General features: G+C 34.0%; 1 protein-coding gene across 1 annotated transcript; it reads left to right on the top strand.

Annotated features, from left to right (window-relative positions):
• The first annotated feature begins 13,988 nt into the window (after window positions 1–13,988).
• On the top strand, window positions 13,989–21,908 carry LOC18601485 (ABC transporter B family member 19). Its single transcript, XM_018119809.2, is given in 11 exon segments — window positions 13,989–14,584; window positions 14,704–14,758; window positions 15,201–15,376; window positions 15,698–15,898; window positions 16,245–16,504; window positions 16,591–16,907; window positions 16,997–17,220; window positions 17,324–18,143; window positions 18,275–18,516; window positions 20,366–21,494; window positions 21,497–21,908. Coding segments are annotated over 11 exon segments (3,693 nt in total). The 5' UTR covers window positions 13,989–14,338; the 3' UTR covers window positions 21,520–21,908.
• The last annotated feature ends 297 nt before the right edge of the window (window positions 21,909–22,205 follow it).

The raw sequence follows: 22,205 nt of genomic DNA, 5'->3' as shown, positions 1-22,205 counted from the left end.
AATTGAAATATGGATGATGAAAACATAATCTGAAATCAATTGACTGTTGACAACTGCTGGAACATAGATAAAAATCTGTCAAAACTTGCAACTGAAAATCTCTGGATGCAAATCACTCTATATTGCTGCACATATATATTCTCTAAATATACAATATCATTTTCTATATGATGAAAATAAAACTGGCTGAAATAAAATAAGCAAAATATGCACACACTAATGAGGAGCTTATACTTAGGGGGAGCAATCCTCAATTCCTGCAGAAAACTAAAAAGAATCTTAAATGACACTATGCTGTTAATCAAGGAGTGTTTTGTCATCATCAAAAAAGGGGAGATTGTTGGCTCCATTAGTTTTGATGATAATAAAACATTCCCATTTATTTGTGTTTAGTTCCTTGACTTAAGTGTGCAGAAAATTAATACATGAAATTAATTTATTAAATCTTCAAAGAGTATTTTTGAAAGAAAAAAATGGATAAAATCAACAAGATGTAACTGAATAACAAGGAGGAAGCTTGTTGGTTTAACAAAGAAGAACATTGGTTGACCAAATTTCAAATTGAAGAAATGACGGGCTGAAGAGTTTGAGAAACAAAACCAACTTAGTCAACCAAGTCAGTCGACTAAGTGCCTTCTACTAGAATCTGCAAACCAGAAACAGAATCAACTTAGTCAACCAAGTTAATCGACTAAGAGCTCTCTGTCTGCAATTTGAACCACAACACTACAAGATAGATTAACGGCTAGAACTTATCCTCAACTGTTTTCAACGGATATAAACTACCAAACTGCCATCAGAGTTGCATCTTCAAGTATAAAAGGGTCTTCCAACAATGAGAAACAAGTTTTCAGAAGCCTTGAATGAGATTTGAGCTTTAGAAAGAAGAAAAACCAGAAAAGCTTCACTGCACTTGTTTGCACTTAAATGCCTACTCTTTGTCATTGTATTTAGTACTCAATCTTGTACCAATCAGATCAACTTGTGATCATAGGTACTTTCTGTAATCTCTCTTTTTGTATACTTAGAGTGAGGGAGTCACTCTAAGTGGTTGTTCAAGCTTGGGAAAGCTTGAATGTTATAGGTTGTGGTTGAGCCTTGGAAAACCACTTTGGGTTTTAGTTGAGCCCATGAAAAACTAGTGTAAAGGTTTTGGCTGAGCTTGTGAAAAGCCATTGTAATAGCTTGGTGAAAGCTTGTGAATTTCACCTGATTCTTAGTGAATCGTTAGGAAAATCCTTGGTTGGATAATCAAGGTAGTGGATGTAGGTCTTGGACCGAGCCACTCTAAATTGTTGTGCACCTTATACTCTGTTTTTACTTTCTTAAGTTCTGGAAATTAGTTCCACATCTTGTCAAGAGCCAAATTGTGCTATTCACCCCCCCTCTAGCACATATTAACGGAACCAACAGTCACGTCCCCGAGCATCAAATGGCCACAATGTAATTGTTAAGTGGAGTGGCTAGGAGGTTGATGAATGAAATTAACATGCTTGACATCTTTTAGCATAGCCCATGTTGTCTTTTACCATTATTTGCTAATAATACTCTATTCTTTTGATCTGGAAGTGTAACTTAGCTTCAGATTGATGTGACCCATAAATTCATGAGTGAGTTTCTTGTAAGGCTTTGTATGCTTCTTCATCTCCTAAACAACGAAGGAAGACTCCATTGAAAGAATATCGATAAAGTGTACCCTTAAAATAAATAAATCGAAGAGCTCAATGTATTATTTTTGTTTTGTGCCTTGGATTATTAAAAAGCTTTCCATGCTTTAGGTAGTCAATTAATGGTTGACACCAATCTTCTTTTTCCACATCAAGGACTAAGACGACATTAGATTCTATATCGACTTCTTCACACAAAGTTACTGGTGGGAAAATCCATCATTTTCATAAAGGAACTTTTAATTCTATACTTTGAAATGCAATTGCTAACGCCAAATTAGCCAAAGAGTCTACTTGCCTATTTTCTTTTCTAGACACATGTTCTAAGCTAGCTTTGTCAAACCATTCAATAACCCAACTTAAAGTGTTTGGAGATTCCAAGTTGGTTGTATACCAAATCCTTTCACTTTGTGAAGTTAAAAAGCTTGAGCTCTTGCCATATGTCAATTATGTTAAAAAGCGTTTGAATTCAAGATCAATGTGCCTAGACCCTTAAAGCAAAGTTCTTAAGTCTAGTTTGTGATCAAGATCAAGTTGCCTAGACTCTTGAAGACAAAGTTATCAAGTTCAGATCGTGTTCACGATCAAGTTCAAGTTCTTGACTCTTGAAAACAAATTGGAGAAATTAACTAGAGGAATTTCAAGGATTGTAAACTTGCATCAAATCTTTGTACTTTGTCTCATAATTTTCTAAGTTAATATTCAATATGTAATTTGTGTGTAAAACATCATTAACGCCAAATACTTGCGTTTGACGTCAGATTTACTAATACAATATTCCATTGGTAATTGGCTTTTTTAACCAAATTTGGATAGAAGATTCTATCCAAATATTGGTTGCAATTATTTTATATTATTTTATTATTTTTAGTATTTTTGGGTGAATTTTTGTCCAAATTTTTTATGAAAATTTAAAAACGTAAGAAGCGTGATCAAGCCTTTCTTTGTTTTCCTAAAACCCTCAGGTCCCTTAAATCCCTAAAACATTCCCCTTCTCTTTCACCTAACCACTTGGACCATTCTGTGCCACATATACTATCGTTGCCGCTATCCTCCAAAGCTACCCCATCATTGACCAAGATCCATTTCATCGTCAATTGATTGAAAATGTAAGTTATAAATTAGTTTTTTTAGTTAACTTTTTTTTAATTTAATTTATTATTTGAAATTGTAACATTATTGAGGTTTGTTTATTGATGAAGTTGCGTTGATGTTTGTTGATTAATTGTTTTAAATTTGTTGTATTGTTTGTTGATGATTATTGTTAATATGAAAGTTACCAAAAATTAGCACTAAAAAAAAATTTTGTTAGTGTTTGTTGCTTGTTTGTTAATATGCTTTTTTTTGTTTCCAAATTAATTGTTTTAGAGTACTCACCTAATTAACTATTGGCAGCATTTATGTGCTGGCTTGGGTAGTGACCCAGAAGATATCAATTCATATTTAGGTAGAAAATGCTCACTTAAGTAATGAAAATGGGTATTGAGTTGATCAATGTCTAAAGGAAATTAAAGAAATTGTCTCCTTCATAGAAAAAATGATCATTGATTCTAAATGTGTTTCTTTAATATTAAGGAATTTATTTTATTTTTAATAAAAAATTATCTCAATATAAATGCAATACCCTTAAAAGAATTCTACTTAATTATGTTAGCTTTAAAATTATTATAATTTTGATTATGACAAAAAGATCAAATTTGCTTGAACATTATTTGAGTGATCTTTGAGAAATTCTTGAAATGATTTAACTTCCATACATTTGTTTTTACATAGTGACAAACTTTACTTTTGAAGTTATTGAACTATATCTATAAGCTTGTATGAGTTAGGTGTATGAGCGCTTATAATTTGTATTCATTAAAGTTTGATTTAAAGATTAAAAGAAAATTTAGATATACTCATGAAAAATGAGTTTTAAATATCTTTTTTAATGATGACAAAAAATGAGAAAAGGAAGACTAAGTTAAATAGAGTTTGATAGGTTTTCATGTTTAATTTATGTGTGTGATGCTTAGTTATGATTTTGTTGAATATTTTGTGCTAGTTATTATGGATATTTAATATATCTTCCTTAACTACTATGGATATTGTATATCTTGTTGAGTTACTGTGGATGTTATAAATATTTTATTACAAATCATTAAAGAAAACTAGATGCATTAACTAAGGGGGAGCAACTCATTATGCATAAAGATTTGAAGTATTCATATTGAACATAAACATTGCACTCTTGATCAATAAGTGTTTTGTCATCATAAAAAATAAAAGAGAGAGAATGCTGACTCCATATGCTTTTGATGATAACAAAACATTCTCATTCATTAATGTCTAATTATATTATTTAAGTGTGCAAGAGAAAACTTAAATTCATTAATATATTTGGTATTTGAAAGCAATTCAAGATGCTTGTTTAGTTGTAAGATGGGTTAATTGGTTAAGCAAGCAAAAAAGAAAATGCTTTAATGAAGATAGATTAGTCTTAATTGATTAACACAAATCCTTAATCAATTAAAGCAATTTTGGGTGCTACACTAAGGACAGACAGAAAGGTCTTAATTGATTAACACAAGGTTTAATCAGTTAAATGGGTGTTGGATGCAAAACAAAAGCCTTTTAATCGGTTAAAGGAAAAGAGTTAACTCGTTAAAGGTTAAAGTTAAAGTGTTAAGAGTGCCAAAATTCAAATTCAAAATATTGATGACCGTCCAAGGTACCAAACCAAGAGATTTACAGTTGAAGAACTCTTAATTGGTTGGAGCCCATTTTAATTAATTAAGGATGAATGGAGAGAAACTTCAATCAATTAAAAAGAGTATTAATCTGTTGAAAAGAGGCTGGCCAAAAACAGTGCTTGAAAACAGAAAGTTATTAATTAGTTAAAGCTATCATTAATTGGTTAACACAAAGAAACAATGTGTAAGTCAAAGAAGACTTAATCAGTTAAAGCATACCTTTAATCGGTTAATGAAGCACTGTCTACACATTTGAATTTAAGCACAAAAGGACAAAATAACGGCTAGAAATGGCTAGTTTTTGTCTCCAACTGCCAAAGGTGATTTTTTCAAGTATTTAAAGCCTCTTAAACAGTCAAAAATGATATAGAAAAGCCATTCAAAGTGATTTTGAGCTTAGAAGACCAACACTCTTCTTTTAACACTTGTATTTCACTCCCATCCTTTGAAAAAGTGATAGAGCTTAACTTTGTACATCATAGATCAGCTAGATAATCAATTGTACTTCATCTTTGCTCTTTTATTTATTTACTTAGAGTGTGAGACACTCTAAGGGATAGATCAAGCTTGGGTCGGTTTGGTTGTTGTTGTAGGTTCTAACTTAAGCTTAAAAAAATTAGTTTTGGGTTTTGGTTGATCTTAGAAAAAACCATTGTTAAAGGTTGTGGCTGAGCATGTGAAAAGCCATTGTAAAAACTTAGTGGAAGCTTGAGAATTCTACTGATTTTAGTGAATTGGTTTGAAAATCCTTGATTGAGAGATCAACGTAGTGGATGTAGGTCAAGGGGACCGAACTACTATAAATCATTGTGGTTTGTCTACTTTCTTTTATTTCTTTTTTCTTAACACTTAAATCATTCCTCCAGTAAGTTTTAAACTTTCATTTTCAAATTCCCTTGATCAACTCTTTACTTCGAAAAAGTTTACTTGTTAATTGGAAAGTGTCATTAATCCCCCTCTAGCACGCTCTTTGGAACCAACAAATTAATTATATAAAAAAAATTAGTAAGTATTTAGTTATAGTTTACATTAAAAAAATAAATATAATATAAGTACAACTTTTTTTTTTAATTGTAGATGGGACTTTTGGGTTTATCAATAGAGAAAGCATAGAAGAAGGGGTTTTTAAGCAAATAAAGTAGTTTAGTTAATGTCAATTGCACAATATCAATTATTTACCTCATTTAAGAGAAAAGCAGATGGATGACGATAAGGTCAGTTTTCATTATAACGTTTAAAAAATACAGTCAAAAGAGGAAGACCATTTGAGAAAAAAAAACTAATCTTAGAAAAGAAGAAGAAGGAAAAAAAAAGGAAAAATATATTCAAGAAAGTAGTGATTAAGGTACGATCAAACTCTAACTTATGAAAATTGTATTTTGCATAGTTTGAAATAAAAATCCCTAAGATTAGGTTATGTTTCTTTAACTTTCGTTCAAATTCGGTATTGTTTCGGTGACTTTCCTGTGGAAAGATGGGTACCAACGGAAAGATTTTGAAAAGATCTTTCTAATAGTTTTTTCAGCATCTCGTTTGGCTTTGTGATTAGAAAGATATGAATTTTTGAAATTGATTGGAAATCGTTTTTAATAGTTTTGATAACCGAACTTTAGGTCACCGAAACTCAATATTTCGGTAACATTTTGAGTCGTTTCTTTGAGAGCTTTTTGTAGTGTGAATTGTGCTGCTTAATTTGGTGTTAATGGCTCAGTTAGGAGCTTTCTATGTTAAGAGAATCAAAACCTCAAAGTATACTCATTGAACTTGGAAACCTAGAAATATGGGTATTTCAGTAATGATTTTTAAAATTTTGGCTTTTGTAACTTGGAAATTTTGCAATCTTTTTTATCAAAAGTAATTTTAATGTTATAGTGTGATATGAATACTTCAATTTGGTTTTGAGTTTATCACTGGAAACAATTCGAGTTAAAAGTTATAAGTGCTTGAAGTAAGCCAAATGGTCATAAAAATATGAAATTTCAAAATTTATAAAAAATTCATTTTTAATTATTTTGAAAATTATTCGTGACCTATATTTGACCTACTTTGATAGAAACTTCAGAAATTTAAGATATTTGAATTTTAGCGAAATTTTTTTATGAATAAATATTTATTTGAAAAATTATTTTTGAATTGGCAGATTTCGAAAAAATTTTTAACAATATTCAAGAGTTAAAGTTTAATTAGCATTTGAAATATTTCCATCAAACTTATATTTGTTATTGATTTTGTATTTTGTCCTATAAGTTTCTAAGTTTTGAATGTTTTACATATTTATAAATTATTAAAAAATTAATTTTTATTTTTAATCAAAATTAGTTTTAGTTAGCAAAATAGGTACTATACCCTAAATGATTTAGAATGACCAGCAGGGAGTCATGGTTCGTTTTGATAAGTAGTAATGTTGGTTTCCAATTTCGAGTACTTTGAATTAATAAGCTTCAAGAGGACTCTGATTCTTTGTCCATTGATTTTTGTTAATGAATCAAGTAAATGACTGATATCCCTTCGATGTTTTTATACCCTAAAAATTAGCCTCAATGTGAATTTGAATTTCGTATATTATGTATAATATATTTTATCCTATGATTTGTTAAAATCGGATTGAGCATGCAAAATGTATATATATAATTGTCGTATGTTGGATTTAGAATATAAATTATGCAAAGTATGATTTTTTATTTTGAAATTTGAATATGATTTTGTTTAATGTATGCATATGTAAAGCCCGACCTTATAAAATGCTTAACAGGACATACATGTGATGGATAGTATGTTTGCATGATATGAGAGTTTCGAAAAATTTACAAAAGTTGGTATTGTACCTAAAGGTACAACAAAGTTGATTTAAGCCTCAAACTAAATCAAATAGAGATTTTATGGTGAAATTGAAAATTTTACAATCCATGAATGATTTAAAATAGTGATTTGGAGTTCGAGGATCAATTTGGAGTCAAACAGAAAATTTCACTATACAAGGGCAAGATGGTAATTTTGCCACTCAAGGACAAAATGGGAATTTTTTTGAAAGATTTTGATCACATTTGACTTATTGGAGTATGATTTGAGGTTGAGAAGTGCAAAATTGTAATCTCAGTATTTTTCGAAACATAAGGGTAAAATGGTAATTTTGCCACCTCAGTGGCAAAATTATAATTTTACACCACCTGACACTTGTCCAGCACATGGATTTTATCCAATATTATCATGGATAATTGAAGAAATTTATATGGTGGACAGAGAAAGCTTAATAGTTAAGAAATTACAAATGGACCATAATAAGGTGACATGTGTCAAGTTTATAACCATTTATTATTTAACTTTAAATTTAGCACAAAATCAGCCCATTTTCTTCATATGGCCGGCCAAAGGAAAACAAAAGGAAGAAAAGAAGAACAAGAAACCTAGGTGGGAAAATTCAAGGGAAAATTGGTGGATTTTAAGTAATCAAGCAATCAAAGGTAAAATTTCTTGATTTTGACTTGTGATCTACCTTTCCCATGCATTTCTCCTTATTTTTCATGATTAAATTTCATGTTTTTATGGTGAATTCATGGCTGGCCGAATAAGTATGGAGAGAGAATGATGTTGGATTGATTTGATTTCAAGTTATGTTAGTGTTTTTAGTTAGTTAGTGATGTGAGCAAGAAAAGCCGACAAGAAAAATTCATTTTCTCCCATTACCCATAAGAGGCCGAATTTTCTAGAGAGAATATTGAGGCTAAAATTGATGATATTTCATGATATTTTGGTGATATTTGATGTTTGGTGAGGTTAGAAATTAAATGGGAAATTTTGGTGTGAAAATCTGAATTTTTGCTCAACGTATAGACATGTGTGATTATTGACCCGAGACTGATAAATTGAATCTCATTCACATTCACTGAGGTAATTTAGGTATACTTGGAGTGTAGAAAGTAAGAAGAATTGATTTAAAGTTAAATTGGAGATTTTAGCCGATTAGACCAAGTATAGTGTGACTTAGGTCGAATATCACATTTAAACAATTAATCGGACATTTTGCATTCCATATCATGCATTAGTGTAAATTAGTTTAATTTCAATTTAGTACCAATGTAATAAGTTTCTCGATTTTGTACTGTGTCAAGGTGGTGAGTCCTCCAACAAGGGCAAGAAAATTGTACCCGAGGATCGATAATCAGAGTACTTTAGAAATTCAACTCCTGAAATAGTGAGTAATCTTACTATCGTCTTAATTATCTAAAGTAGTTTTTATCCAATTTTATGATTTTATGGAAAATGAGTTTAAATGACAAATCTTTATGTTTTATAAATAAAATGTGTTTAAACGAAATGATTTTATAAATTGTCTTGAAATCGAATAATGATTTTGAAAAATAGAGTAATTGGAGACCACTGATATGTTGTAAATTTATGATTTGAATAAATGGCTTATGTTAATGTGTTGGCATGACTGGCTGGGTTGTGGTTTTTGTGAACTGTATGAATTGTTCTATTTTACATTTACAGGCTGGGTAGTATTAAATTAACCCTGTCGTGCTGTCAAAATTTTATTGTATGGTGGGTATTGCTTGCTGCAGTGGGCTGGGTTCTGTGGACTAGCCTATTAGAGGGGCACGGAATCCTGACATATTTTACCTCGGTTGGAGAGGCAAGTAGGGTAACTCCCGAGGTATAACTTTTAGAGTTCACTTCACGCCAAACCACCACGTGAGGGGGAACTCGGTCAACGCCAAGGAACGACTATATTTTCTAAATAAAAACATGATTTATGAGTATATAACTTTTTAATAGCCTTGGCGGACTCAGTTTGGGATAGCCTTCGACCAAGGTATCCCTGATAACTGAGTATGAGAATAATTTTTGGCATGAGCCAAGTTTTAAGAAATTCATAAGCCATGTTGATTACTCGATTTAAATGAATTAAATTTTATTTGGTTGAAATGAGTTGAAAGATGATAAATTAAAGCATGATGATTTATTTTATCTGTCTTCATTTACTCGACTTTAGATATTTTAGATGGTATTTATTTACTCACTGAAATTTTATAATCTCACCACCCTCCTTTCCACCCATTTCAGGCTCAGAATAGACTGTAGATAGCTGATCGCATCGAGGACTACCATTGGAATTGCATTTTTCAAACTCTAGGTTCACAGTCCTCTTTACTTTTAAATATTCAGGGGTCTCACTTATTACTATAAATTAAATTTCATACTCTAGTTATCTGTACTACTGTATATAGGAATTGATATATATTTTACTTAATATTTCTTTTATTTTTCTATTATATCCAAATAAGTATAGTTTCGTTTTAAATGAAGATTTTAGACTTTTAAACTCATTTTGATTATAAATTATGTGTTTTGTACTTGTATATCACATTTTACCGAATTTCAAAAATTTTGAAAAAAATGATCAAAATACCCCTATGAGACGAAAATTATTTTTTTTTATTTTAAATTGAAAACAGTTTAAAATCTTTTAGAACGTGGTAATTGACCATAGCTACTCACAGGGGAAGTAACAAGCTGATATTAATGCCTTGCGGGGTTCCGGTTGACATTACGGGTAATGAGTGTCAATCGAGGCATCGCGACGGTTGTCATAGGCTCGAGGGGAGTTCTGAGTCGTGACAGCATATATGATTATCTTTATGAATACTTAGTTTGAAATGATTATGTTTTATATGTGCAAGAGATATGTTTTGAGAAAGTGGATACACTATTTTGTGAAATTAAGTAATCTAAAAATTTATATTTTTGTTTTGTCTCCTAGTATAGCTATGCTCTGATCTTGCCAATGGTAAATGTTAGTCATGTCGACATGTATTCTGTAATTAGAAATTGATCTCCCAACCGCAACATTGATTACAAAATAGTGGTATTTGTGATATCTGTTCAGTTTAGTCAATGGTAGCTTTTGATATACTTCTGTCTCATGTCACTAGGGTTAATTGTGGTTTTGATTCTAACCCATGCCATTGGGATTAATTGTGGTCTTTATTTTAACTTATGCCACAGGAGTTAAGTGTGGTCGTAGCATATTATAAGAGACCAAAAAAATTTGAATTTAGTGTGAAATTATGTTTTTTTTTTTTGTCATCTAAAAGTTTCAAAATTTTGTTCAACTTCGTTATCAGAAGTGAAATTATATTGACTTCCATTATTTGAAAATGAAATTTTAAAATATATGATTCTAAATGAGATTATCCAAAATTCTGTCTTGATATCTATATGAATATTGATAATTTTGGTCTAAATGTTTTGAACATGCTTAATTAGGTTGAAGGGATGTTAGTTACTTACTGAGTGGTTGTACTCATTCCTTTAATTCTCATCATTTTACAAGTTTCGACATCTTTGCATGTTTGAAAGTTAGACTTGCTTGGCGAGAGTTTTGGTTTGCAAGATTTACATATGCCCTTGGATAATTATAAGCTATGATGTGAGTATTCAATTTTAAATCTTTGGGAGAATTGTATTTTAATATTATATTTGAAGAATTGAGAATCTTGTAAAGTGTAGATTTTGAAAAGACATTGGACATAGTGCATTTGATTAAGTATGATGTTGTTGCCTTACATGCTTGTGTTATATTTGGAGAATTGAGAATCTTGTAAAGTGTAGATTTTGAAAAGACATTGGACATAGTGTATTTGATTAAGTATGACATTGCTACCTTACATGCTTAAGGGATTCATCTCATAAGCATATGACGTCTGTTAGGTCCCAAAACCTTGAGTTTGAGGTGTGACAATAAATTTTTACATTATATAAAATTACATAAGTAACGTGCATGTTTTTGTTAAGAAACAAAGTAATTTTTTGGAAATAATCTACAAAGTTTGGGAATGGATACCATTTCCCTTACTAATATATCTCATATCTCACGTATTGAGTGGATTAAATGCATATAACGACTTCTATCCCTTGTACCTTCTCAATAGTCTGGAAACAATGTAGATTTGACTTGGAAAACATTCCTTTGAACAAGAGAGCATAGTTAGTTGTTACCAACTTGATTCCGTCTCAATCGTCTACAGCCATTGCTATTGTAATACTAGTCAATCCATCACACATAATTTAACCATTAAAATTCTCAAGAGAAACATTATCCTTTGCATTTTCATTGTCAAATTGTCAAATTGTTTTGAATGCTACATATAACCACCCATTTAAGATCAAAACAAAGTCGGTTTGCGTACGAGTAAGGATTCAAATATGGACATGGACTTTTCGAAATTTTGTAATATTTTGGACATAATGGAACCCTTGTTACTCGTTACTCTTTCTTAGGAGAATAGTAAGACGATTCCGAAGGTGTAGAAGATATTTAACCCCTTGCTCTCAAGTCACCATCCAGCCTTTAGTGAAGTAAGCGGAAACATTTATCCTTTTTCTTTCTGACCCAATCTAATACTAACCCTGCGACTCCCAAAAATGTAATATGAATCCTTCCATTTCCCTGTCTATATCTGTTGTTTTAGCCTGAAAATGCTGTAGCAGAGAACAGAATGGTAAGGCATTGTAATAGTAACTGCAGGAATAACGAGGAAACTACATTTCCCTGTGAGAAGATTTTTGGAACCTGCAGGCCAAAACCCATGGTATAGTTGCCAAGTTTCTGAGCCTTTCTGATGGCACATTCATACACTTGGGACCTAGCAATTTATTATGAACTTCCAGTTATACTAGACTGAAGTTTGGATGAATTGATTGTGGACCGTTGGGTTCAGGAAAACCACTGTTCCCCCAGTAAACTTTTGCATCATCCCATAAATAATTCTTCTCTAGGAATATTTAGGGCAGCCATGAACTTGTTGATGTTATTTGAAACAAATTAGCAGTAACATTATCTGGGTAATTTTTTGGTTGCCTTTTGGCATAAAGCATGTATAGTTGTGGGATTTGTTAGCATTAGAAGATATTATAAAGATTGTGAAGATATGATGTGCATGCTTTATATACAAGGATGGATATTTTCTAGATTTTAAATAGCTCTTGGTAGTGGAAATCACAATTAGTTTATTTCAAGTCCATGTTGGGTATTTAATTTCTTATGTGAACATCCAATTATTACCAAGAAACTTCCTACATCCTAGCTTGTTAGTGTAGTTTATTATTGTTTAACTATTGTAAAGCAGATCAGGCATATTTTGCTCCATATGCGTATTTGTTCCTCTAAAACACAAACCAATGTTTCATATTCAAGTCTCCTTACCACTCTACTTTTTCTTTTATTAGATGTATGCTAACTTTTTAACCTTTTTAGTTGATAATTTGACTCATGTACTGAAAACAAGAGATCGATTCTATTAGGAAAAAGGTTCTCTTTTGGTCCTCTCACTTAATTTGTAATAAAATTGAATATATCTAATGAAATTTATTCACATACTTAATGCAAATCTATCACTTTGGTGGCAAAAAATCCAGTTCATAGCTCATTGGAGTAAGTACTCCTGGTGGGAAACTAATACCAGAGGATAAAAAGTACCAGAAACCAAAAAATATGTAGGCATCCTGAGAAAAGAGGCTGCAGCCTGCAATGACACATGCAAATTGTCAGTGAATGAAAGGGCTTCTCTGCAAATGACTTAACAAAATTTTTAATTTTTTTTTATGGAAATGCAAAATCACAAAAATACAAAAGCCTTTAACCAAAAAGGAAAGCTAATAAACTATCATTACATAACACTTTCAGTGATTATTAGTAGTATTTTACAAAAAAAATGAAGACCAATAAAATCATGACAAGTACAGTACCTTCTTTTCACTACCATAATAATATCTTTTTTTTGGGATGATTGTTTCACTACCATGTCAATTCTGTATAAATTCTCAAAGGGTAAATTTCCTTTGTCTCACTGTTTCTGAAATTGTGACCTGCAACATATATATGTATATATATATTACATTATACAATAACCTTCCAATCACAAAAACCAAGACAAAACCAGCCAACAGAGCAGAACATTTTTTTGCAGTTAACCAGATTCTCTCATTCGAGTTTAACCTGGATCAGAAAACTAACTTCCCCTTTCGTAATTACAGTTAACGTGCTTCAATCTTCAAACATCAATTTCATATTTAAAATCTTTAGTTTTATTTGGTAAAACTTTCCTTTTAAGTTTCTTATTTTAACAACAACAGCAACAACAATAACAACAAAAAACTATTAACAAGAAATTAGTTTGTCCATTAATACTAGTTAAAAATAAATAAAAATATTATTTTTACTAAATTTAGAAAAGGGAAAATAAATCAATTACAAATTCTTTCCTTAAATTTCCATTTTTCAATGATATTGAATTGGAAACTATTGGATGATCTTATGTTAATGAATTTGTATTGATGTTAACCTTAAATGTAAGTTTAACCTCGAACTTTAGGACAGAAAAATCTATACCAATTTACCTGCCCAAAAAGAGTTATTATTTGAAAAAAAGAAAAAAAAATGTTACTCTGTTTCATCGAAATATTAATTTTTGAGCCAGAAAAACTCTTTTGGTTTGACCAATGGTCTTACACATGCATTCTCTTTCTTGTATAACTTTACAATTTCTCTCTCTATATATACACTCACTCACTCAAACACTCTCTTTGTGCTTTGCCCTTTCCTTTTTTTTTTTCTTCTCTTCTGCTTAGTTCTCGAACTGATAAACTCAAAAACGACATTGTCAGATTTTCGAGACCTTAAAAAAGAGGAAGAGAGAGAGAGAGAAAAAGAAAGGGCCTTTAGATCTCTCATTTCTTTCACTCCCCAGATCCTCCTCCCTGTCTCTCTCTCTGTCTCTCTCTCTTTCTTCCTTATGGCTGTTCTCAATCAAAAATTTTAACTCAATTTCCCTGAGTCAACCCAACTCAACTCATTTTAGCTCTTGCTTCCTTTCTATCTTGGTTTTTTTTTTGTTTTTCCATTCAAAAAGTTGGTTTAGCTTTGATTTTGAGTTTACAATGGCTGAAACAACAGAAACAAAGGCAGTCCCGGAAGCAGAAAAAAAAAAAGAACAAAGCTTGCCATTTTACCAACTTTTCTCTTTTGCAGACAAATATGATTATTTCTTGATGATCTCTGGTAGCTTGGGAGCTATTATCCATGGTTCCTCAATGCCTGTTTTCTTCTTATTATTTGGTGAAATGGTTAATGGCTTTGGAAAAAACCAATCTGATTTGTCCAAAATGACTCATGAAGTTGCCAAGGTTTGTTTCTTTTTTTTCTTTATCAAATCAAAAATTTTCTTTTTCTCTGTTTTACTATAACTTTTTCTTAAACGTTTTTAGATCTAAGATCTGTTAATTTTGTTGTTGTTTTAATGCAGTATGCACTCTATTTTGTGTATCTTGGTCTTATTGTCTGCCTATCATCTTATGCAGGTATATTTCATTTTCTTATTCTTTTGATTTTTTATTTTTTGGTTAAGACTTAAGAGTTGAGGCCTTTTTCTTTTAAATGTATACAATCTTTGAAAGGAATCGTTCAGGCAACAGTACAGTTGTTGCACCATGGGCTCAGTCATAAGTGACTCGTGTAGTGTAGCCAGTTCAACCAAAAACGGACCGGTGGGTGTGTGCCCACGTGGTCTTAAGGGCTGTCTCTTTGTCCTTTTGTTTCTTCACTCGTCAATCTCAATACCCTTTTAATAAATTTCTCATTTTCATTTCTTTTAAGTTATATATTTTCGACATTATCTTCCACTATAGTCCCATCTCTTTCATTGTAAGTACATTTGATTTCTTACTGTGGTAGCTAGCTGTTAATTTTAGCTGTTAAAAAAGTGAAAACTTTACTATTTGGTTTTCTTCTTCTGGTAACCAGAGATTGCATGTTGGATGTACACTGGGGAAAGGCAAGTAAGTACATTGAGAAAGAAGTATTTAGAAGCAGTGTTGAAGCAAGATGTTGGATTCTTTGACACTGATGCAAGAACTGGGGATATTGTTTTTAGTGTTTCAACTGATACTCTACTTGTCCAAGATGCCATCAGTGAGAAGGTAGGTTGGTTGGTTGTTGTTTTCCCCCCTTTTTTTATTTTTATTTTTTCGCTTTTTTCTGTTTTATGGGTGTAATCTGATGCTGGCCACGGCGTTAATTTTCAACTGGCTAATCTGGGTTTGTTGCTTATACATAAATGCGGGTCCCCTACCTTATTATTTCGGGCTTGAATCTTTGACCGTGCACGTTAGCATATCTGTGTGATCGTGCGCGGGCATATTTTGTTTGAACGTTCTCCATTTGGTTTCTCAAGTGATCAATGGAATGAAATAAGAGTTTCTTTAAGCATTAAGGACTAACATATATTTTCTTTTCTTTAGGTTGGGAACTTCATACATTATTTGTCAACTTTCCTGGCTGGTTTGGTGGTTGGTTTTGTATCAGCCTGGAGGTTAGCACTGCTAAGTGTGGCAGTGATCCCTGGAATTGCTTTTGCTGGTGGCTTATATGCCTATACTCTGACCGGCCTCACTTCCAAGAGCCGGGAATCCTATGCAAATGCTGGCATAATTGCCGAGCAGGTGAGCTATTTTGGCCTAAGAAACCATAAATTAACTTGTAATATTTTATAACTGGTATATCTTGTTTGTTATATTGTGGTTGTGGACTATTTTTCTTCCATGTGGTTTGTAATAATGAAGTATCTGTTACACTGCCTTCTACCGTGTAACACTCAACGGAGTCGATTTTCTTTCAACTTTATCACTATCACTTTCCAAATTCCTGATGGAATTTCAAATTTCATTTTTATTTCTGTTATCAGAAATTTATCCCATATTACAGTATAACACCTTCATCTTTGGGAGCATTATGTTATTAATTTAATTTTTTCTGCCTGGTTGCCTAAGTCTTTAATCATGTGGACAGGCCATTGCACAAGTTCGTACTGTATATTCGTATGTTGGTGAGAGCAAGGCCCTTAATTCCTACTCAGATGCAATACAGAACACGCTAAAACTTGGATATAAGGCTGGCATGGCCAAGGGTTTGGGGCTAGGGTGTACATATGGCATAGCTTGCATGTCTTGGGCCCTTGTGTTCTGGTATGCTGGTGTTTTTATCAGGAATGGACAGACAGACGGGGGGAAGGCATTCACAGCAATTTTCTCTGCCATTGTTGGTGGCATGTAAGATATTAAGCTCATGTATCTTATCTTTTGTGATTGAAGATGAATTAAGCTTAATTGTCGATTTTAATTGTTTTCTATTGCAGGAGTTTGGGACAGTCATTTTCCAATCTTGGGGCATTTAGTAAAGGCAAAACAGCTGGTTACAAGTTGATGGAGATTATCAAGCAAAAGCCCTCCATAATCCAAGACCATTCTGATGGAAAAGTACTGCCTGAGGTTAATGGCAATATAGAATTCAAGGATGTAACTTTCAGCTATCCATCAAGACCAGATGTGATCATCTTTCGCAATTTTTCAATCTTCTTTCCTGCAGGAAAGACTGTTGCAGTTGTTGGTGGTAGTGGATCAGGGAAGAGTACTGTTGTCTCTCTGATAGAGAGGTTCTATGATCCTAACCAGGGTAATTAAGAGACTTTTGTCATGTTTGAAGATTAAATATATTCTTTGCCCCCTGGATCATAGAGCTGATATTTCTTTTTGTCTAAACAGGACAGGTTTTGTTGGATAATATGGATATAAAAACACTGCAACTAAAATGGTTACGTGATCAGATTGGACTTGTGAATCAGGAACCTGCTCTCTTTGCAACTACCATCCTCGAAAACATACTCTATGGAAAACCTGATGCAACAATGGATGAAGTTGAAGCTGCTACTTCTGCTGCAAATGCTCACAGCTTTATTACCCTACTTCCTAATGGGTACAACACTCAGGTTGGTGCAACTTCTTGGTACTCCAGTTCAAATTTAATTTTTAGCCCCAAACTAATTTGTATCACAAAATGTTGTTTGTATGGGCATCTCAATCCAAATTCAGGTGGGAGAGCGAGGAGTCCAACTTTCTGGTGGCCAAAAACAGAGAATTGCAATTGCTAGAGCCATGTTGAAGAATCCTAAGATCTTGCTCCTTGATGAAGCAACAAGTGCTCTGGATGCAAGCTCTGAGAGTATTGTTCAGGAAGCTCTTGACCGTCTCATGGTAGGGAGAACAACTGTAGTTGTTGCACATCGCCTCTCCACCATAAGGAATGTTGATTCAATAGCTGTTATACAGCAAGGACAAGTTGTTGAGACAGGAACTCATGAAGAATTGATTGCTAAGGCAGGGGCATATGCTTCATTAATCCGATTCCAAGAAATGGTGGGAAATAGAGATTTTGCTAACCCATCAACTCGCCGTTCACGTTCATCACGTCTAAGTCATTCACTATCAACTAAGTCCTTAAGCCTCCGGTCAGGCAGCTTGCGGAACTTGAGCTATTCTTACAGTACTGGTGCTGATGGCCGAATAGAGATGATCTCAAATGCCGAGACAGACCGTAAAAATCCTGCTCCAGATGGCTATTTCTGCCGGCTTCTCAAGCTAAATGCTCCTGAATGGCCCTATTCAATCATGGGAGCGGTTGGTTCTGTGCTTTCTGGTTTTATTGGACCAACTTTTGCCATTGTGATGAGCAATATGATTGAGGTCTTCTACTATACAAATCCTACGTCTATGGAAAGAAAGACAAAAGAATATGTTTTCATTTACATTGGAGCTGGTCTATATGCTGTCATTGCATATTTGATTCAGCATTATTTCTTCAGTATTATGGGAGAAAACCTCACAACAAGAGTGAGGAGGATGATGCTTGGAGGTACTAATTTGCAACCCTAGTTGGCTTTTCTTTTTGTAATTTTTGGGGAGGGAGGAGATACGGAAGAAGTATACATTGCCTAGCAATTTCATGGTAAGGATGTTAATTTTGTGGTGTTTTCTTGTCTTTAGCAATTCTAAGGAATGAAGTCGGATGGTTCGATGAGGAAGAGCATAATTCAAGCCTTCTTGCAGCCAGATTGGCAACTGATGCTGCTGATGTGAAATCTGCGATAGCTGAGAGGATCTCGGTGATACTGCAAAACATGACTTCACTCCTCACCTCATTCATCGTTGCCTTCATAGTAGAATGGAGGGTCTCACTTCTCATCCTTGGTACCTTCCCTCTTCTAGTCCTTGCAAACTTTGCTCAGGTAACCACCCATTTTTTTTTTGCCTCTCTCTCTATCCCCCTTCTTTTCTAAGTGATAATTAAGCTATAATTTCACCATTTTCTCGACTAATGTGGTCCAAGTCCACAGTCCAAAAACCCCAAAACTATGCTACTTCAAAAGAAATGTTTGCATTGCCCGGGATTCATTTTTAAACTATTGAATCCACTAGGGCCATATAAGTAACTCTATAATAATACAGTGTCATATTTCTTGTTCTTTTCCTCTCTGGAATCTAACTTCACTTTAACTTTCCATCAAACGACAAAATAAGAAAACCCAACGTGGCTCCTCCCCACTTCTTTGCACGTGCTTCCTCCAAGTTTGGTGCATCAACTTTTAGAAATTGAAAAAAAAAAAAACCCAAATATAAAATGACCCCAATGAATAACAATGAACAATAAAATATCCAAGATTCCTTGGTCACCCATCAGCTTCCATGCTACTGAGAAAGTGTTCTTGTTAGTAGCTTATATTCTCGAGGTTATAACCTACTATATTTTCTTCTTTTTTTCCCTTGGTTTTCTTCCCTCGAGTCAAATTTTCAACTTGTCTAGTTTCTCTCACCTTTTTATAATGCACCGACACTGCACCAGACAGTGTATATCAGTTCTCTGTCTGATTTTAGAGACCAAGTTAAAGGGGTTCTGTTTTTCCTAGGAACGTGAGCTTTGATAGCTTTGTTTACAATCCATCTATATACCAGATGCCACCAAAGTGTATGATAGTTTCAAAAGATTCTTCTCCCGTGATCATATAATTCATGATGTAATATATTTTGAAGATAATATCTTCTTCTTTTTCTCTGTTTGTTTTTTATTTCCCTGGAGAGTGTCAGGTTGTGACAGTAGAACAGTGTTATGGCAGTGCCTAAGAGATAGAAAGTGCGGATGTTGTAGCTGGGTAATAACTTGTGTGGGAGGTGCATATTTCACACGGTAAAATCCTTTGTGCATTATTGTCGTTTAAGGGTTTAGGCTTCAGTTTACGGGGGGTTTAGAATCTGGGCTTGTTTTTTCAAACTGAGGCCAACTGGCCGTTGGTTGACTCTGCGTGCTAAAAAGTTGGCGCATGCTTTCTAAATAGTGAAATGGGGACTACACAACACTTACATATGTGTACAATGTCATGATCACAATTCTGTCCTTGTCGACGGAGCTTTATTGCCTGGTCCTAGCAATGAAGTTAAGCCTGGTTTGGCTTAATGTTCATTGGTCCCACCCCATTGAAGCTTAAGGCAGTGATAACTGCTTGGAATTTGGACAAGAACAGGGAAAAAGAAATAAAATCTCTTTACCCTAAATAGAGATTAGATTAAGCAACTGAAATTGAATATGATAAGTGCACGTCTGGGGTAGTTGCCAGACATCAAATTTGTTTCTTGTGTGCCATTAATAACAAATGTTACGATGATGGAGCAGGGCTGCATAAAAACTGGCTATAAGACGGACTCTATTTTCTAAGCTCCAAACTGGAAACAAAGAAACAAACGAGAACAAAGCTTTTATCTTAAGTTAACCAGTTACCAAATATTCTTTTTTTGTTGTTGTAATTCTGTTAGGTTAATGACTTCAATCTTTTTTTATATTTATCTTTTTCTGAAATATTCAACAAAAGGCTATCATATAAACGTTAATTGAACTTAGATGTTGGTAACTTTATTGTTCTAATGCTGTATTTATTGAAAGCTTTTATTACCCAGTTGATTGACTTAACTTCTCTTTTGCAGTCTTAAGTCTTAAGACCCACGTTACTTGAATTAACTGAACTTCCTTTTTAATTGATATATACAGTTTTCAGACTGTTAATTCTGTTTAATTTTACACTGCAGCAACTCTCTCTCAAAGGGTTTGCTGGTGACACCGCCAAGGCACATGCCAAGACTAGCATGATTGCTGGTGAAGGTGTAAGCAATATCAGAACAGTTGCAGCCTTCAATGCACAAAACAAGATCCTCTCATTATTTTGCTATGAGCTCCGAGTTCCACAGAAGCGAAGCCTTGGCCGCAGCCAAACTTCTGGCCTCCTCTTTGGCTTATCGCAACTGGCTCTTTATGCCTCTGAAGCTCTCATACTTTGGTATGGCGCCCACCTTGTTAGCAAAGGTGTCTCCACGTTCTCTAAGGTGATTAAGGTTTTTGTGGTATTAGTGGTCACAGCAAATTCTGTGGCAGAAACTGTTAGTCTTGCTCCTGAGATCATTAGGGGTGGTGAAGCTGTCGGTTCAGTGTTCTCCATTTTAGATCGTTCAACCAAGATTGACCCAGATGATCCTGAGGGAGAGCCAGTTGAATCAATTCGTGGAGAAATTGAACTTAGGCATGTTGATTTTGCATATCCTTCACGACCTGATGTCAGTGTGTTTAAAGACCTTAACCTTCGAATCCGTGCTGGCCAAAACCAAGCACTTGTCGGGGCTAGTGGCTCTGGCAAGAGTTCAGTCATTGCATTGATTGAGCGGTTCTATGATCCTATTGCTGGAAAGGTTATGATCGATGGAAAAGATATACGGAGATTGAACTTGAAGTCTCTTAGGCTTAAAATTGGATTGGTGCAACAAGAGCCAGCCCTCTTTGCAGCCAGCATTTTTGATAACATTGCCTATGGAAAAGAAGGGGCAACTGAAGCGGAAGTAATTGAAGCAGCCCGTGCAGCTAATGTGCATGGATTTGTTAGTGCATTGCCTGATGGGTACAAAACACCAGTAGGTGAGAGAGGGGTTCAGCTCTCTGGAGGTCAGAAACAAAGAATTGCAATTGCGAGGGCTGTGCTTAAGGACCCAACCATACTATTACTTGATGAGGCCACTAGTGCACTTGATGCAGAATCAGAGTGTGTACTACAAGAAGCACTTGAAAGGCTAATGAGGGGCCGCACCACGGTGCTTGTGGCTCACCGTCTCTCGACAATAAGAAATGTTGACAGTATTGGAGTGGTGCAAGATGGGCGCATTGTAGAACAAGGCAGCCACGCCGAATTGATTAGCCGAGCCGAAGGAGCGTATTCTAGGCTCTTGCAACTACAACACCATCACGTATAAGAGTTTTGGTTGAAGCAACATGGCCTTGTTGGGTGGTAATTATGTTGGGACCCATTAACCTTATGTTTCTATCTTTCTTTTTTTTTTTGAATGATGATAGCTGTAGATATTGGAATGTGGAGAGTGTATCTTGAGAGCCACTGCCCCATTTCCAATGGGGTAGCAAATGTTAAATTATTGATATCTATGGTGCACAAGCCCCGTGTCTATCCAGTTGGTCAGGTGATTGATTGGCTTTACTTGCCCTTTTTGTAATTGAAATTTTATAATACTATAAAGTGCAAACCCTAGACACCACCTTTCCAGCCCTTGTGAAAGCCTTTTTCTTGATCTAGCTTTTCCTTGCATGTGTTTGCTGAAGGGTTCTTTTCTGGTTGTAGATAAAGGGCATTTCTTTTTTTATGGCTTCCAGGCCCACATGAAGTACTAGATGGTTTAGCACTAACAAGATAACTACTCATCTCTTTCTAACAAAATGCACAGACAGACATATTCATTCCTAGCAGATGGTAACGATATTATTGTAAAAGCAAAGATGTTAGTTGTAAAGCTTACGTCTATGCTGCAAGAATGGTTGTCAAGACCCACTATCCATATATCTAAAAAGGGCCCCAACTTGGATCATTTTTTT

This window comes from Theobroma cacao, chromosome 4 (genome assembly GCF_053813885.1).
Source record: "Theobroma cacao isolate CCN51 chromosome 4, ASM5381388v1, whole genome shotgun sequence".
In the NCBI taxonomy this organism is placed as follows: Eukaryota; Viridiplantae; Streptophyta; class Magnoliopsida; order Malvales; family Malvaceae; genus Theobroma; species Theobroma cacao.
Note: the sequence above shows the minus strand (reverse complement) of the source record. Positions and strands in the feature narration are given on the sequence as shown.